General features: G+C 39.5%; 1 protein-coding gene across 5 annotated transcripts in view; it reads right to left on the reverse strand.

Annotated features, from left to right (window-relative positions):
* BRAF (B-Raf proto-oncogene, serine/threonine kinase) overlaps positions 1-19,449 on the reverse strand; it is a 108,587-nt gene that overhangs the window by 8,857 nt on the left and 80,281 nt on the right. For all 5 annotated transcript variants that reach the window (XM_067536173.1, XM_067536175.1, XM_067536172.1 and 2 more), the window contains 9 exons: positions 17,955-18,091; positions 17,091-17,208; positions 16,659-16,743; positions 16,075-16,251; positions 13,760-13,806; positions 13,057-13,175; positions 12,010-12,141; positions 8,748-8,882; positions 7,136-7,289 (listed from right to left, as the gene is read on the reverse strand). In XM_067536173.1, coding sequence (XP_067392274.1) covers positions 7,136-7,289; positions 8,748-8,882; positions 12,010-12,141; positions 13,057-13,175; positions 13,760-13,806; positions 16,075-16,251; positions 16,659-16,743; positions 17,091-17,208; positions 17,955-18,091 — 1,104 coding nt within the window. The remainder of the gene's footprint in view (positions 1-7,135; positions 7,290-8,747; positions 8,883-12,009; positions 12,142-13,056; positions 13,176-13,759; positions 13,807-16,074; positions 16,252-16,658; positions 16,744-17,090; positions 17,209-17,954; positions 18,092-19,449) is intronic.

A 19,449-nucleotide genomic window follows, 5' to 3' on the forward strand; every position in this document is an offset into this window, starting at 1 on the left:
ATACACATTTAATTAAGCCTCAACACCCTGTGAGGCAGATACATATTCCCACTTCACAGACAATGAAGTTGAGGCACAGAGATTAAGATTGTTGCCCAAGGTCACACAGGAAGTCTGTAGCAAAGCCTGGAATAGAACCAAAGCCTCCTGCCCCCAGATACTGTGCATTAGCCAAAAGACTTTCCTTTCCTCCCCACCAATGAATTCTACTTTGGCAGGCTTTTCATGGAGGATTTCTAGAGGTGCCTAAATAGAGGCGCTTGAGTGAGGAAAAGAAACTGGCCTAGAGTCTCCATTATTAGGTTCACAAGTTATGGGACAAGTTATGCCACTTTTCTGCAAGATGATACCTGTCCAGAGGAACTTTCGGAACCCTTTTCTAATAGTGGATGATTGGTAAATGCACAGAATAGAGTGTTTGTTCTGCTCAGCAAAGGTATTCTGTACACTGCTACACTCAAACAACTGCGCACTATCTTGGTATCCTTCTACCTTCTGAAAAACAGCCCAAATCATCTAAAGAAAAAGAAGTACAAGTAGTGTCTTACATTTATACCCCGAATACGGGAAACAAATCAGAAATATAGTCACAAGTAGCATTTAAAAAGAATTACATTAGTTCAATTCAAATTGATACTCAGTCTCCCAAAACAGGTAGAACAGCCTGCTTTACAAAGGAAGGAACCAAGGAGAGTGAACAAAAGTCTCTATGTGAGGAGAAAGTGCACAGAGAGTACTCTTCGGAATAATTTATACAGGAGTGCACGTGCTGAGGAACTCCCTAAGGACACAGGGGCACATAAGGGAGACAGAGTTGGAGAAATTAATCAAGGATCTTGAATAGGAGGAAAGTATCATGGGAAGTAAGTGTCAGAGTGCTTCCAAGGTCTCTAAATAAGGTGGACTGGGATAGAGAAAGGGGCTTTATTGTAAACTACAGAACCATGTTTTTAAGTAGTAACAATGGAAAAAGCATTTCACGTTAGCTTTCTCCAGACTAACCGTTTGCGAGATCAAAAATAATTCCTTTAGCGTGGCTTTTACTTCTTTATATCATTCTGGGAATCAACATTAAAGAATAGCGATAAGCTTGGAGGACGAAATTCATCCGTGAGCAGAGAGCCAGTACAAGTTTGGTGCACTGCTTAAACCCCATTTAAGGCTTATTTTGAAGGCTTAACTGGGATGTGAGCAACGCATAGGCCTTGCACCAGCCCCTCTGCCCAAGGATGAATTTCACCCTGAGAACAGCAGTAGGGACATCATACCAAAACAAGGTTCATTTTCCTCACTTTAAATCTTCCAGCAGCACAACTGTTGATTTAAGGCATTGGGTGAGGGGAGCACAGGAAGAGAATTGTATGGAGAACTTCTCACCCAGTTATGACATTTTAAAGTAGTCATCTCTGGGGCGTGAACAGGTTTACAGTGTCCCTATAATCTTTGAAAATCACGCATGGGAAACTTGCAAGTAAAGTATGCCCTCTGATAGCCTCTTTACTCCATGGAGGCATGTAACTCAAAGGTAATTCTGTTAAATGAAGTGTTTTATCCACATGCTCAGTTTATTGTGTTAATACTCTCTTAACCCTACCAACAGATCAAACCCTTGCTCTCAAACACTCAATATATTTAATGTTCCAGAGGGGTAGCCGTATTAGTCTGTATACAGCAAAAACGAGAGTCCTGTAACACTTTAAAGAAATTCAATTTGTTAGTCTTTAAAGTGCTACAGGCCCCTCGTTGTTTTTGCAATATATTTAATGTTAGCTTTAGCTCTCTCTCTGGCATATATAACAGCATCTTTTAGTACAACTCATGGCCTCATGTTTTTCTACTTTTTTTGAAAGGGAAAAAGGACAAAAGGTTACAAAATTAACCACAATACTGAAGAATGACATTCACACATAGCCACACTTTCTTAACATGTTCTATTTAATTTGCTTTTCAGTCTACTTTACTAAACTGCTGATTAAAGATTAATTTATAAACAAGAGATTGCTCCCTCTTTACTCATCTTGTGCCCATTTCAGCTTATAGTTCAGTTTTTACTTGTTGCGATGGGACTTCAGAAGATGAAAGATGAACTACTCATATGAATGGGCAGGAGATCAGAGCTAGAAGGTCAAAAATATTTCTTCTAGTGACTGATGAAATGCATAGCAGATGCAAAAAAGGTCAATATTGTCAGTCATTTTTCAGTCTGCCTAAATCTATATCTTAGTGAAGTGACATTTATAACAAGCTGGTCTTAGTCTATCCTTATTAACTTTCAGGTGCTAACCTGATCTCAGATAATAAATTTTAACTGAATGGGTGACAAATTTAATGCAGATTACATGCTGGCCCTGTAGCGGTAGGTAATCGAGGTCATTTTATTCTAAAATTTGATAGACTACATGTAAAAAAGCTCTCGTTTTGCAAGTGTATTGGCTCCATACAGCCACACTGCAGGAGTCATGTGTCCAGCCGTGGGGCCACAGAACTCTCTTGAGCAGTAAGTAGTTGGCAGGTAAGAGCAAATTCCCTTATCCCAACATTTCAAATGCTGGGGATATAAAAACTTGCGTCAGCCCATCTTTATCCTCCAGAAGCTCTGTTTGCAGAGTGACTTGACAAGCACACACCTCCAGTTCTTGAAAACTAGCAAATATGCTGCCATGTGAAGTAACTTGAAATGTGGGCTCACTATCCTGCTGGGACAAGAGATCTTGACTCTGAGGAAGAGCAAATGGATGATCTTCAGACAGAGCCATAAGCTCTGAGAACAAGACTGTTGTGTCCAGGCCAGCGTGAATAAGGTCACTCTAGTTCTTTCCTGCCAAATCTTATACAATGCTCTGGATGTGAGAGGAAACACGGAAGAGAATTTTCCCCCTCAGCATGTAAGAAAACATCTAATTGTGGATTTCTGCCTTCCCTCAATCAGAACTTCTGACACTTGTTTTGACTTGCAGCAGACAACTCAATTTCCAAATTCCATAGAGGACTTGAATGAACACTTATGATGGTCCCCATTTGTCTTAAGTAGTTGGCGAAGGCATTTTCATACTTGTTAGGTGCAGAGCAGATGGACCCACTTTGCTTCAAATGCACAATTCCCAAAAACTATTCTAAAAAGAAGCGACCAAGCTCTTCCATGTACGTCCTATAACAAACAACAATCATATGGTCTGCACTAGCTGCCCTCCTCTCTGGGAGGAAGGATTTGAGATCCAACTTATGGATCTTCAACTGTAGCAAATTTATTTGGACTCCTAAGGATTCCAAAGGCTATGCACGGCTCCAAGATCCTCTATGTACTTAACGCAGATTTGATATAGCACTGTCTGAGAGGCAAGCTGAGAAGGGGATGGATGCCCTTCTTGATGCACACTGGCAGTACCCATTGCAGTAGAGAGTATTTGACCTACTGTGAGGAAAACATTTCCACACCAGCTGCAGCTACCTCTACCTGGGTCACATTCATATACTTGCAAAAGAGAAGGGGGGGGGGGGTGACACAGGTGCAGGTCTCCATCAGGCCTCATGCATACAGATAAAAATCTCACAGGATAATCTAGCATGGCCCATCCCACAGGACCAAAGCATCTAGGTCCACTGCCTGGGTTTGATTTTGGAACTGGCCTGGGGGTAGGTAAGCTAGAGTTCCTGTAGAATTTAGGTTGCCATCTATAAAAGTTAGAGTCTGCACAGAAACCAAGGTTGATTTCACTTTGTTTACCCTCAGATCAAGAGATCTGAAGAAGGAGCAAGTCTCACAGGGAACAATTTCATAGTAAGACTGGGCTCTAATGAACTGGTTATCCAGATACAGATACACCTGTAAATTTTGTCAACACAGATGAGTTGCAGTCACTACTAGTTACTTGGGGAATACCCTGCAGGCTGCTACCTTGTACAGGTTGTTTCCCCCCATAAACCTAAAGTAGTCACTGTACTTTTGCCTTATAAAGATACAGAAGTAGGCATGTTGAAAGGATAAGGACCCTGAACCAATCCTGAGGATAGAGAATAGGGACTGGGTTCTCCCCAAAGAAACCATGCATAATTGAACTTCCCTGAGCTTTTTTCCCCTCTGTGCATAGGTCCAGGATAGACGATGGGCACCACAGAAGAAAGCCCTGATATCACTTGGAGGAAAGAAGGAAGCAGTTAAGATAGTCTCATCAGAGGATGAGGTAGAAAGTTACACTTCTGAGGATTTGATTTCACATCAGGAAAATTAGTGATCCCTGGAATTCAGGGGGAGGTGGCAGAGGGATCCCTGCTAAATCCTTCACCTTCTTTGGAGGAGATTTTTGGGAGAGTAGGAAACCATGGCCTCTTGTTACCATTCCTCACTGAAAAGACCACTGACACAGGTGGTTGAAGACCATAGGGTAAAATTCCCCCAAGTGTACAGTATTCATATGGAGAGAAGACTGGGTAAGATTTAAACTTTGGAGCGTCCCAACCTGACACCTGAGGCTCCAAAGATGTTCCTGAACCCATACTGGGCTCCCCTGGAGGTGGAGCTGCAGTAGAATGGCAATGAACTCTCCTTTTTTGGTTCCAAGAAGTCCACTGCACTGAGCTTAGATATAGTAAGAAATGTGGGCCCCACATATCTGAGGATGGTACTGGGTTTTTTCAGAACTGTGGTTCCCATGGCATCAAGTGCTCATCTGCTCAACACTGAGGGGAAGATTGCTCCTAAGAATATCTTGCTTGAACAGATCTGACATACTCAAATATGGAGTAAGCTGGGGGTGAGTACGATCATGATTCTGTGTTCTCTGACAGTTCAGCTCTGGAGCCTTCAAAGGATATTGGCTCCTGGTACTTAGATGAGATGGAAGGGTGCCCGGACATGGATGACTGATCCAGCTGGCCCAGATCCAAGCAAGTTCTACTCGGTCGCCAAGATCCAGGAAAGCAGACACAAATCTGACTGAGGGATCCTTGTCGAAGCACCTTTTTTCTTATCAAGATGCCTCTTGGGTCTGCTGGAGTCACAGCTGCTTACCCTGTATCCTTGAACATTCCTTGCAGGATGAGTTTATGAGAGGACAAGCCCACGAGGATACCTTTTTGCCTGGAATTCTGCACTGTTGCTTGCTTTGAAAGCATGGGAGGCATAGCAGCCACACCGCTTGCACCTGGGGAGGCATCCCAACCTTCAGTTAGTGCCCTTCCCCAAAGCACAAGAGGCACTTTTCTTGACTATCTGAAGCAGGGAATTTCATGGGCTAGAGAAAAAAAACCTTTTAAACTCTAGTTTTAAGATAAGGCTGCCAAGGTGAACTAAAAGCACCAAAAAATGGTTAAAAATGTTAAATAAAAGAAAAGTTTTTAATCCTAATCCTAACCCTCATAAAGCCACAATTTACAACTGGAGTTGTTTGTCTAACAAAATGGGGAGAGAGGGAGATGGGGCTTGTTCTGTTACTATTCCAGCAAGTGGATAGAAAGGAACCAGGGGGACTACCAGAGTGGTAGGCGATTACTGTCAGCCTATGAAATGTAAGAATTGTTCACACCTCTCCCTGCCCTCAGATACCAACTACAGCATTAAAATGATCTGTGATCACATGGGTAGGCACTCTACTCCCACAGCAGGGTCTGGCATGCAGGATAACTTTTTCTGTTCCCCCTCATCTAACAGTAAAACATACTGCCAGCAATACTGCTCACCTCTCTACCAATTATACAACCAGAAGCAGTAGGAAACATTTTCCTTCTCTTGAAGGCCTAACCAGAACAGCAAAAGCTTGTTTCTGACAGAGAGCAATTGATCACAGTAAACAGCTTAATATTTAAAAGAACTATAAAATATGCAAGAACACAGTTGAAATAGGACTGGAATATGACAATGCAGACATTGACAATGTTACAGTTTTAATGACTTCCACCAGAGGTCAGTGTAACGTGACTACTCTGTGATTTACCTGTTCCAGATGAATAATCAAAAAAAAAAAAAAAAAAAGGGCATGAGCGGAGGCTATGATCTTAGCAGGGTTTCTAGTTTGCCTTGGTAGGTACTTGCAGTCAACCCAGTAACTTCTATATAAAAGCAAAAAATTCCCTCCAGAAAACAGACTATTTCAGCAACATTAACTAAAATAAAGTAGTGAAATAATAGTAAGTCTTTTTTTTTTTTTTAAACTGAAATTCATGGTAAAATATTGATTTCCCACCAAAAACAACTTTTCAAGTTTGCTGCTTTGCTTTTACAAAATAGGTTTTCCCATTATGGGTGTTAACACATTTTTGTACAGCAGACACATATTAGGTTATGTTCTCCAGAGTCATCAAGTTTTTTAAAATAAGACTCCTTCTAATTTGCAGGATATGGGGATGATTATTAGTGATGCATCTGCTGTTCAGAGGCAACAGCAGACATCCGAAGTTTATTCTACATTGTAAATATGAGAGATTTGTTAAAGGTTTTAAAGTAGAGCTGGTCAGATCATCTAGACCAAACCCAGATACCCTCTCTGGTAAAAGGTATTTTCCAACCAGCACTTTTAAACCATAAATTTAAAAATAAAAGTCGCACACTGGCAAAGCCTTCCTTTGCATTCTGTGTTGTGTTTGCTCACCTTTGCTGACTACACCAAGTTTTGGTTGTGCTTAGTCCTGCAGCTAAGCTTTTTGCCATCTTCACACATCACCAGCAACATCACTAACTTGAGACGCTAAAACCTGTTGCTCATAGATACTGACAATTCAATTGAAAAAAATATACAGTTTGAGTAGTTTAAACGTTAAGATAGTGCTGACAGATCAACTACCCCAAACAGTAAAAGAAGGAAAGATGGCACAGAAAGCAAAGCAAATGCAAGGTATGATTCAATGACCCAAATAGGTTTTTCATTTTGTTTGAAGTGACTTTTCCCTTTTCTCTTAGGTGACCTTTTAATCCTTTTGTGCTGGCAATTCCCAGGGCATCCATTGCCCACAACAGTCTTCATGCCAGGAACATACAACGCCCACCCTTAACAGTGAGTGTTTACTCTCTCAGTGCACCTTTAAAGAGAACAGCATGTAGGAATTCAGAACATACACACACTTGTGCATGCACACATGGGAACCGACCAGAAATCACACACGCACATGCTTTCAACTCCTTTTCAGTGTACTGGAAACCCACCGTATCCCCCTGCCTGGATGGGTGTTTTTGGAGAAGCACAAGCATACAGACTAAAATCCTCCGTCTGGAAGCCAGCCCGGTTTAATGAGGGCTCAGATGCACTGCGGTGAATTTTTGGCAATGACCGAGCCAGAAGCTCAATGGAGGCAAGAATCTAAAACAAACAGAAAACAAGAGAAGATCAAACCTGGTGCTGCAGAGTGGCAACAAAACCACGAAGTCAAAGGCAGAACACTGAAGAGATACAAGCAATGGGTGACTGAAGTTCAATTAAGCCACCACTTTTTAAACAGTTTAACATTTTGCACTCTAGTTGTTGTTATACTTCCTGACAAGGCTGAAAAAACACATCTCTGGAGAAACTGCATCACTTTTCCCCTTAAGGAATATACTGCCTCTTCCTCAGTGGGTCTGATGAAGGTGACAATATGACTGCCTTTTTTTACCTCCTTGTTTATGCACCAGCATCCATGATTCACCAGGAGTGAACATAGCTTTGGAAACAGTCATTCAAACCACTACTGCAAAGCCTACAGAGAGAGCTCACCTTTTTATATTTTTAAGTGTTGAGCTCATGTACTTAAAAAAAATTAAATAAATACAGCTAAAAAGGTTTATAATCCAAAGATATTTTCCCAGATAGGGATTGGTAGGTCAAGTTTTGCAACAAAGCTACTTGACAATTGCCCTTTCTAGTGTTCTGTGTGATATAAATATTTCAGAGAATACATAGTAGGTACTAAAACTGAGAAGTTAATGCAGCATCCACATGCCTTCTTTAATCAATGCATGAATGTTCTCCCAACTACATACAAGTCATTTTAATATTTATTTGTACTAAAAATGCACTTTGCTAACTACACACACCAACTATGTGCTAAATTACACAATCTTACTTAGTTAAGTCTTCAGATGGAACTCATGTCCTAGTTCAAAGGGAAAATCTTGAAATGGTCATCAAGTACATACTATAGCTGCATTTGTTAGACCAGGATTTCTCAACCCATGAGTTGTGACTCAAAACTAAGTTGCCAGAATGTATCAAAGGGTTGTGTGGGAGGCCAGAGGAAAGGATGGATGTTGCATAGCCCATCTCACACTCATCCCACAGCAGCAGCTCCTATGGCTCTGGTCCTGTGGGGCTGGCTAGGGTTGGTTCCCCTTTCTGGGATTTGTGACCTGGAGCATGGAGTCACAGTGATGATCAGGTTTAGCCTGGCCACCCTTCCATCATGACAGGGAAAGAGCCAGGCCAAATTTGAGTGAGAGGTTCTGTGACCCCATGCAAGAGGTCATAGTACCACTCTCACAAATTTGGCCTGCCAGACCCCCATCAGGGCTGCAATGCCCACAGCAGGGAGCGAAGCCTAGCCAGTTTGTGAGACAGGAGCTGCCACTACGATATACACACCATGCAGTTACTTAATACATGTGTATATCAAATATTGTGGGGTAAGAAATATTTCATAAGTCAGATTTCTTTTGCATTAATGCTATTTACTGGGTCACGGCAGGCCATCAAAGTTTACAAATGAGCCCAATATGGTTGAGAACCACTGTGTTAGACTACGTTTTACCTGCCACCTCAATCCAAAATGGGAACATTTCTTACTTGTGGAAAGAGGGGTCGCTCATCTCTTTTCTTCTTCAAGCACTCTGCCATTAGCCTCTTCATGGCTTTTGGACAGTTACTTCGCACTTTACTGAGATCTGGAGACAGGTATCCTCGTCCCACCATAAAAATTATCTTTTTTTTTTTTTTTTTTTTTTTTAAAAGAAAAAGGGAAAGGGAAAATTCATAAAACAAAACCATGTAACAAATCAGAAAAAGAATTACACATACTTAACTGTCTTTTTTTCTGGAACACGTATATTCCAGCAGTAGTTCTTTACACATATGTAGAAGTATCTGGTATGGTACATTCCACAAAATTTGGGACTAATGACTTTGCTGATCTACTTGGTAAATCATTTCAGTAGAGGAGGAGTTATGCTCTTCCTTCCTTTCCCTTTTTAAAAAGGAATTAAGAGAGAACCATAAACGCTAGTAGACAATACAATTTGCAGGAATATAGATAAGGAACAATTCTTCCACGTCAAAAGAGGTTATAATAAAAAGAATAAATGGCTCTGTTGCCGGACTAAAGGATACATATTCTGTGCCATTTAATGATTTTGGGCTTACCTATTTTATCCAGAAGTCAGTGGCAAATTCACACCTTAGGACAATTAAAGAAACATATGGCACCTCAGACCTAGAAATCTCACCTTATGAAATGTCCCTGCTTTTCCACATACTTTTCCATCATAAATTCTCCTCATTCTCTTTGGACTACTTTTTCTTAATATATTGGGAAAGGAAGATTGCCTCTCTTCTACTGAACCAGAGTGCTATAGGTCTGCTTTGACAGCTTGTTTGGAAATAAGATGTTGCATTTTCAATACCAATTTATTGAACAGGGAAGGCCTGCATTTCAGAAAGAACTAAAACTGAAGCACACAACTCCACCTCCACAAATATCTAGTGGGAAGGCAAAATATAATTCTGGTGCATCATCTTTTAGACATATGAAGCAGCCACTATTATGTCAGGCCAAGGTTAAATATAATGAAGCTTGAACATTGCATCTACATTGCTACTAAAAACCTCTTCAAACTAGTCAAAGATCTATTCATGATGAAACAGACAATCACTATCTTCTCTGAATAACTAACCAGATGGATCCAGAAGAGGTGTTGTGCCTTTACATTTAAAGAAACGTAATTATTTTATGTCTTGTATGGGAGGCAAATACGTTACACGTCAAATTACATATGGAGGTTGCTTATGCTAACATACTCTACTGCTCCTTCTTCAATATTTTGAACCAATGTGCTTCTGCCCTCCCTTTAGGAGATAGCCTGAAGCTCCCCCACAACCTCTTTAGAAATTCCCAAGCACCAACTATGTATCCTATGTAAAGATTTTTCTACTCTACTCCTTGCTTCTGCTGCAAAGACAGAGACTTCTCACCATCCAGGAGACAGCATTCTTTAAACTACAGTGAATATTTAACATTGAAATTATTGATAATTTGTTTTTGTTTTCGAATTTCAATATTAAGGGTTTAATTAACATTAAGGATTTTACTTTTGTAAAAAGTTACGAGTAGGGGAACATCACAAGAAGCACAGTAGTCCGAAGGCCTGCATAATTTATATACAGGCATGCTGAAGTTCAATGGCATGACAGAGCTAATAAGCAGGAGTGACAGATTTTGCCCATTGTCAAACTTGGAATTCACTTTTCATATCATACCTAAACTTAATAATTTGTTTTCTTCATGGCCTAGATCAGTCAAAACGTACAGTGCCTTATTTACATCCTTTCCAGTCAATGGACTGAGGAAGATAAACTCAAGGCATTTCTCTGCATTTTACACATCAGCTGCACCTGTGGTTAAAATTGGTTTCAGAAATCAATAGTCAGCGTCCATGTCATCTATCACCAGGCAGACAAAACAGGATTCATGAGTCAGAGCTGTCAAAAAGTTCAAACGAAACAGTACCAAGTGCAACTTGTAAGTGGTAACAACCTGCTGGCTGGGAATGTGGGCATTTTCTCTTCTTTAAAAGATGTAAAATGCAGAAACAAGAAGGCGAATGAGTCACTTAACATCTGATGAACTCTGAAGCGTTCTGACATATATGGAAGCAGCCTGTCGCAGGGTGCCTCTGTCACTACCCAGGAAACCTTGCTGCCTGGCCAGTTCAGTTTGTTTCTCAGTCACAAACACACACCGGGATTTTATCTTTCACAAGGTATGTATTCGTTCTCCTCTTACACAGTAACAGTGTGCAACACAGGCTTACAGCAAGGATAGGCTTCCTTGTAGCACTCACTCCCCAGCCCAGGCTCACCCTCTGAACTTCCTTCTTAGCTGCCCCTTGCTGACTTTTTCCTCCCTTTATATTCTCCCCAATTACCTTGTTAGCCTAGTGATTGTCACCCAGGTGCTCACAGTCCCCCATCAGAAAGTGTGTAGCTGCCCTCAGCTTGGCCTGAAGCCCTCTTCCAGCAGCAGCACTGTCAGTGATCAGGGTGCTGCTGATAGCATCCTGTCACACAGCTATATAAAATTAAGTTATCTGATGAACATTGCTATGACTGCATTTCTCAAGTACTGATACTATAAAAATAGGGATGTGGACACAAACAATGCAACAAATGGCATAAACCAGACCTTAGACTGTATTCACTAAAGGCCATGACACACATCCCATTTCCACATTAAATTGGAAATTTATGAAGCAAGTAACATTGTTACATGGAGACATATTATATTCCCTCGCCACTGTGTGACTTATTGATTAGTTGTTCACAATTAAGCAATCTTCTTCCAGGCTACACACTCTTTGGAAAGTCATGTGTTTTCACGCATGAGATGAATATAGGACACTTAATCTGTTGGCCACCTTTCCACTTCCTCAGTTCTTTTCCTGGATTATTCCTTAAACCTATGTTAATTCGAAGTAATCAGGAAGGAGGAAGGTGGATAAATGTGAATATATGGATGATCACCTGCCTTTTGCAGAACTATCATTAAAACTAAACTAGATTACTGTAAGTAAAGAGTTCTCTCTTAAATCAGATTCCTGACAGTTTTCATAATTTGAAAACCCAAATCTGCAGTAAGAAAAATAGAAAAGGATTAAAAGAAGTAGAAGAATGGTGCTAGGTGGTTGACGTGGGTCTACACTGAGCAGAAAGGGCAGCTGAAAAACATTAGCAGGTTCATTTCACTAGTCTAAATTATTCTATGTTTCAGTTAACACCTACAACAGACAAGAGAGAAAGTGCAATTAAAATCTCCCCAAACTCATGCTCTCTTTACCTGGTCCCTGTTGTTGATGTTTGAGTACGGTAACTGCCCAGTCATCAGCTCATAAAGAACAATCCCAAATGCATATACATCTGATTGAAAGCTATATGGGTTTTTATCTTGCATCCTAATTACTTCTGGTGCCTGTACCATAAAAGGAAAGAGGATTATTCTTCATTTTACCATATGTCAGGCTGCCATCTTACACACCAAACATGAAACTTCTGCTTTTTAAACTATAAACAAACAATGAAACAACAAGTGAGGTGCCATGCAAAGGTTGTCTTTCAGTTTTAGGCTCCTATTACTCAATGGCCAAACACGTAGACTTCCATACTCTTTCTCCTCAGTACTGACTACCCAATTTTCTCAGTTATTTGCTGTCCCAGAGGTATCTGTTAATATCTCCTATCTTTGGAAATACGTAATTGGATTTGTTCAGGTTCATTGCTGGAAACAGATGCTCCAGAAGAGCTGGGACTAAAGCATTAACATGGTGGATCTGAACATGAATTTTTAAATCCATTGGCTATCAAACCAGGTGAGCTCATTACTGTACTATGACAGGCAAACTGACACTTTACAGACTGAGAAGCAATTTTGAAACTGGAATTACAACAGTGCTAAAACCACCATGACCACCACCAAAGTTTTAAGATGTGTGTGTGGATGGGTGGTGAACCTGGGCTAAACAAAACTCCTTAAATAAGTTTCTTCTGAAAAGGTAATCAATCTGAATAATCTATATGGCAGTTTCTGTACAACAGCTACACTTGAATATATCAAACTTAAAAGCAAATTATGTTTAAGTGAACATGTGAGAACATTTCAGATTTTGCTGATTTAAAAAAAAACATATTTAAATAAGTGTTAGAAGTACTAATTTAGTTGATCTTGACCTTGTCATCTTAAATCAGATTTTATATGTCTGTGCTTGAGGGGTGGTGTTTAGAGACCTTTGGTCAAAATGGAAACAGTTTGAAAAAACAGGAACTGATGCATCAAAGGCCATCTACAGCCAAGTAATTTGAAAGAAATACACCATTCCCCTTTACTTACCATCCATAGAATGGATCCAGACAATTGTTCAAACTGATGGGACCCACTCCATCGCGATTTCACTGTGGCAAGACCAAAATCACCTATTTTTACAGTGAGATCTTCATGGAGAAATATATCTATGGAGGAGATGTAAAGGAAAAGAAGCACTGATCCTAGTTTCCTTTCAGCACAAACACATTAAATGACCCTCTGCCTGCAGTGTTAGGTGTACCAGTTTGTATCATCCACACACAATACAATTTTAAAGTTATCAAGTTCTCCTATAGGCCTACATTGCAAGTAGCCAGCATCTGTGAAGTCCTATCCCCTAAAGTTAGCTATAATGATTAGATTAGTACTAAACAGACTATGGACCAGATGATCATATTACAAAGTCAAATTCTTAAAGAGCTGCTGGAAGCTGTATGGAGTTGGAAGTCTGAATGAGCTGTCAGGATCCTTCCATGCTCATAAGAGGAATTTATCTGAAGAGAATGTTGATACTTCAGCAAAACTTGCTTTTCGTTTGTGACCGTATTACGAGGCACAATGAGTATTTCTTATTTTGCTCTCAGCACTATTCCCCCATCCCCAATGTCAACTCTCCTCTAACATTTCTGAAAAGATTCACATGTGAGCTGGTTTTCACTTGAAGTTCATTTCTGGCAGAAGAAAGAGAATTGGTATCATGTTCCACGGTCACATCTTTAGGAAAGGATACTATTACTCTTGAGGTCTCTGTGGATGATTGATTTGGCGTGCAAGTAACTGAAAAGAAACAAAGAGCATTTTGGAATAGGTGGGCTAGAGGATGTTTCATTCATCAAGAGCTCAAAAGTACACTCTCTAGTCTAGTGAAGCACAAGCAGCTTACGTGTTAAAAATGCATGTATTGTCAAAGCAGTAAATATTCAGTTACCCTTGACAGTCCTCTCAAACCAGGAGCAGTTTTGCAGAAAGAATTGGATTTCCAGTGTCAAATCTGGCATTGCTGAAGAACAACATAACCAGCCATTTTGCAGAAATCTCATTTTTCAATTGTGCTTAATTAATTCAACATTCAAAGCCAGCATCAGGGAAAGTCAACCAAACCTTATGAAATGGCCGTCAGTGTTGAATGGCTCCACCTTCCAGCCTTCATGGTGAAGTTGCGACACCAAGTCTTGACTGAAAGTGTCGTATTCAGCATAGCATCTTTTCCGTTGGTCCTATTAACTTTAGTCATTTTGGCATTTTTCCAGTCATAGGGTGAATCCTCTGCCTTACTAGTATTTTGATTTGTAGAAGTACAGAATATGGGTCCAATAAGCACTTATTTACCCAAATAGTCCTACTGACTTTGTTGGGACTACTCATGTGAGTAAGGATTACTCACACACACATCACAGGAACAGGTCCTGAGCTCTTTAGGGTTGATATGGATAGCTGTATTATTCAAATACTGAATTCTATTTAATTAAATATCTTTATCAGAATTGGAGGTTGATGTGTTAAGTTAACTGTAGAGAACCTGATCGTGAATGCTGGTGAGAAGATCCGCCTTCTCTGTTATACTATGGAGTTCTGCCTCAAGCATTTGGGGTGATAAATGCCAGTAAGATAATGCAGAACCCATATTTACAGCCGTCAACACAAGTCAACACAGGTTTTTCACTGAATGCATGAAAGGTGATTGTGTTCTGAACTACACACAGAAAACTTGTGAATTCTCAAAATAATCAACAGATTTACAGCCCCAATATTATCATCTTACTCCTATTTCAGGTAAAAATCTCAAAGTTAGTAAGTCTCAAGTTAAAGATCATGATGATTCCTGATTTGCTCCTTTGCTTGTCTTTAAACCTGACATGTCTCAGAGTTCACAATTAAACCTCGGCATCCCACCCTTTTGATAAATATTCTTCCTTCAGTCCTGAAACTCTACGTTTTATATTAAAATTGATCATCCACTGAAAAAGAAGTGTTGGCAATAGCCAAAGGGTTTGCAGGATTTGGTTTTAATCAAATACTCTGGATATGGATTTTCAGATTTCTGCTCATTTATTGTTCCATTCTTCTAAGTGCTGCCTCCATGAGTAAGGCTTTCAGGCGGATTTCTCTGTCTTTTTGAGTCCGGGGCCTGAAAGCCTTGCAAATCTTGCACTTATCTTTTTGATGAATTTCTCCCAGACACTTCAGACAGCTATCATGGGGGGTCAACCAGTGGGAAAACCTTCCTGCAGGAGGCACACAGTTTGAAGCCCAGTGACTGGGGCATGCCCTGCTCCTGGCAAAGTCCCAGCCAGGACTATCCTAAGTGCTAACTAACACTATTAACAGTACTTAAAATCCTATCTACCTAACACACACAACAACAAACGATTGAAGTTGAGAACAAGGGGAACTGCTCACTTGCAATGCAAGCAGGAGCAGTTCCAGCAACCTTCATAGGCGGAAAGAAGGAACTGAGGGAGAGTAGGGCCAGCAGCACCTCATATACCATGACGTGTGTCCGGCTCTAGGGGGCGCCGAAGCTGGCTCTATGGGGTCTGCTAAGGGGAAAAAAGTTCTGGTAACCGTGCACAGAGGCGTGCACACACCTATAAAGGAATGGACATGAGCAAGCACCCAAAGAAGAACCAGATTTTCAGATTTCTGCTCATTTATTGTTCCACTCTTCTTAATACGAGAACTACAGGTGTTTTGATAAATAGACTGATGAGACTAAAGTTAGACAGACTAAAGTTTATCTAACTACTTTTAAATTTTGTTAAGTACCTTTATTTCCTGCTGAAATATTACTTCTTGAATCAGTATTCCTTGTTGAGTAACATATCTCCATGCTTCTAACAATAGTACATTAGAAAGCTTATTTTACTCTTTTCCTGAGCTGCAATAACTCAATACTGTCATAAAATGATGTGATACATCAGGATAGTACTCTGGCTGTTGTAAATTGATATTAACTTGATTTTGCATTTCAAGTGCAGAGCAAAAAAAAAAAAGAATGAAATGTTATCTCAAAGTTCATTTGCAAACAAGTGATGCAATACTTACTCCATGCCTTGTGCAGTCTGCCGTGCAATATCAATGAGTTTGATCATCTCAAATTTGGTCTCAATGATATGCAGATGGTGATACAAGCTGGAGCCCTCGCACCACTGTGTAACAATAGCCAACTGTGGCTTTGTTGAATAACCCATGAAAAGTAGGATATTCACATGTCGTGTTTTCCTGTAGAAGAAAATTTTCACTGGAAATCAATGAAAGCACTAATGGAATTTTCACAATCCAGATGTTGTGACTGCCTTTAGATGTACTAATTAACAAACTCAAGTTTCATCAAGGAAATATCACAGCCCGGGTGTGTACTCTTTTCTAAACTTCTTTCATTAAATGGAAGGATTTAAACACTTCTGATGACAGGTCAAGAATTGCTCACTGTCCTTAGAAAGGAAAAACTACGAATAGGTTCAAAATATTTCTGAAAAATGCAAGTTATAATTTCTGCTTCTGAATATTATGATAGAAGGAAAATGTGTGGTGTTCTGAATAAAATATACAGGAGTTTTAACTCCTGAAGTGTGTAAATGCATATTGATGATCTAACGTCAGCAAAAAGATAATTTACACATTCTTACCTGAGCACTCCTACTTCATTTTTGAAGGCCTGTAATTGCTGAGGCGTGGGTGCTGTAACATTCAACATTTTCACTGCCACATCACCTTAAAAATAACCATTTAATAAAAAAAAATTAAGATGCATATAGTTTACATAGAACACTCGAAGAAATGCAACATAGATCATCACTCTCTCACACACACACACTTTTGGAAATCTTTATTCAATAAGAGATGGATACCTCAGGCTCACTAATAATTAGAATTAATCTTTAGCATGATAATTACTTTATTCATTAAAATTAGCAAGAGATTGGTTTCTTAACTTGCTAAAGTTCCAGTATAGCACATTTGATCTACTACTTTGTTCAAACCAAAAATTAAATAAAAGTCACCTAGACAACTTCCTCTATCAAGGCAGGGTACAGCAGTTTGCCACAATGGTTACATACCATGCCACTTTCCCTTGTAGACTGTTCCAAATGATCCAGACCCTATCCTTTGTCCGACTGTAATCTGCCCATCTGGTATCTCCCAATCATCACTTGAGTCCCGTCGACCAAGGGTTTTCTTTAAAAAGAAATGCACTGTAATAATCTTCATTAAAACAGGATTCTTCCTAGCTAAAGGCTACCTAGGTATCTTTCTAAACCTGAAGTATTAACAGGTCATTTATCATCATGCAAAATTTATTTTCATTTGATTTCTAGAACAAGTACTTAGCAATATTTTATTTATAATTTAATCTTTACTCTTAAGAGTTGTGATATTTTCAAGATGAGCACAAGTACCTCTCTGTACTTTGGCACAGAGGTGCACTAAATAATTTCCTATCATGGAGGCATTCATCACTGACTCAGATTTTTGGTAGATGTCACTAGTAAAACTGAGATATTACTAATAAACCAAAAAACTCACGAGTAGGTAGGAATGTGAAAGATAAATAATGGTTAAATTGTGAATTTTTAAAACCCAGTAAATTTCAGGGGATTGGGTTAAATTTAGAATCAGGACGCTAACATTTGTGAAACACTAAGAAATTTTTTTAAAGTTTTTCCCTCGAGAGAGTTTGGCACCACACTATGAAACATATACAGTCTTTTGGATGCACCTAGAAAACAAGTATGATTTACAATGGTTTACAACTGATTCATACATCAGTTCAAGTAGCCTAACGTTGTCCTGTTATCTTATTTTTTGGCTTAATGTGTATGATAGCAAATACCAGTTTCGCCAGAATAATTCTACATGGCTTTGGTGAATGAATAAGAATGCCTAATACAAATGCACAAAAATGTAGCTGATCTGCTCCTTACCATCCTATTCCTGTCTTCTGAGGATGAGGATGACTTCCTCTCTCGTTGTGGTCCAGGGGACTTCTGTAAAGCTTTCACATTGGTAAGGGAACCAGGCAAGGAAGCAGGCGGGGTGGCAGACAAACCTGTGGTGGAACCTAAATTGGAGATTACATACATGGAAGAATTTTTATATAAAAAAATTATAAAGACAGTTCATATATTAATTTATAGTAAAAAATATTAAGTGCAGGAATTGTGTTTAAGATGCAGTATCTCCAAACACAAATGTAAATGTTAAGAGTACAGAAACATGTGCACTTAGGAATACTGTATTAATATCTGAATTAGTACTGAAGTCTTATTCAGAAGCCAGGAAAGGCCAAAATTTAATCTACAGCAAACATCCCTGTATGCTACAAAATCTTCAACGGCTTGTTGCTGATTTATTAAAAGGACAGTCTCTTTGAACAAGAAAAACACCATTACAAATTATTTTTGATGTATCCAGTTTCTTTGATAACAAAAATAAAAATTTAATACTTTAGTTAACAGAGCCAGCTTCCCAGACTTGCTGTTGCCAACTTTTTAGGGACCTGACAATTGCAGGGATGCAACAAATTGGGTTTAAAATGGATTGAGTATAAAAGCTAGGGATGTTTTCTAGTTGAGTCCTCAAGTGCAATCTCAAAAACATTTGGCTGTTTCAAAGCTAGCTGCTAGCACAGAGCACTTATTTCCAAGCAGCATACTAGAGTGCACTGGGGATTCAAAAGAACAAGTACTTCAGTTAGCTACTTGAGTTTTATTCTATTAAATACAAAAACAGCAGTCCATCTGCCTAGCATCCAGTGTATGTAAACAAAGCTACACAGAAAAATGTCACTAATGATAGGACTGCATTTCAGAGCTTCAATGCCTATTTACATATAGAACACTTCAAACTACGTAATACTTTTAAAAATATCCTATAATTATTAGTAGCAAGGTTAAACTGACACTCCCAACGTGAGGGACATAAAACAGGGCCACTTGTTAGTTAAGTTTGTGCTGCTCTGCTAATCATTATATATCACCATGCAAGACCTCCAGTGTTTCACAGATGTTCTCTATTACAGTGGTGCTTAGGGAACTGGTACAAGACACTTATTTTTCCTTACTTAGATTCACGTAGCAGCTCCATTCTTGTTAGAAAGGAGACTTCTACTGAAGCAGTATTAAAATTCCAATTCATAACCGCTGAACTAGCTCAGTGAATCCCACTTTTCAGGGTATATCAGTCTGCCAGACTGAGACCTTGGCTGCTACTGTCCTTTCAATTAGGCTTGATCTCACTGCGCTAAACCCCCGAGTTGAAAAGGGGAGGCAGACAAATGGGACACACAGGCCATCATGAAAACTTATCATAAAGGTTGGGAATGAGTAGCTAGAATATTATCACAAAGGTGTGAAGCACCAGTACTAATAAATGTGCCAGGTGTCTTACCTAAGCAGACATGTACCAATAATTGGAAAC

The sequence above is a fragment of the Emydura macquarii genome, unplaced genomic scaffold (assembly GCF_026122565.2).
Source record: "Emydura macquarii macquarii isolate MOO-44397 ecotype Brisbane River unplaced genomic scaffold, CSIRO-AGI_Emac_v2 contig_3530, whole genome shotgun sequence".
NCBI lineage: Eukaryota > Metazoa > Chordata > Testudines > Chelidae > Emydura > Emydura macquarii.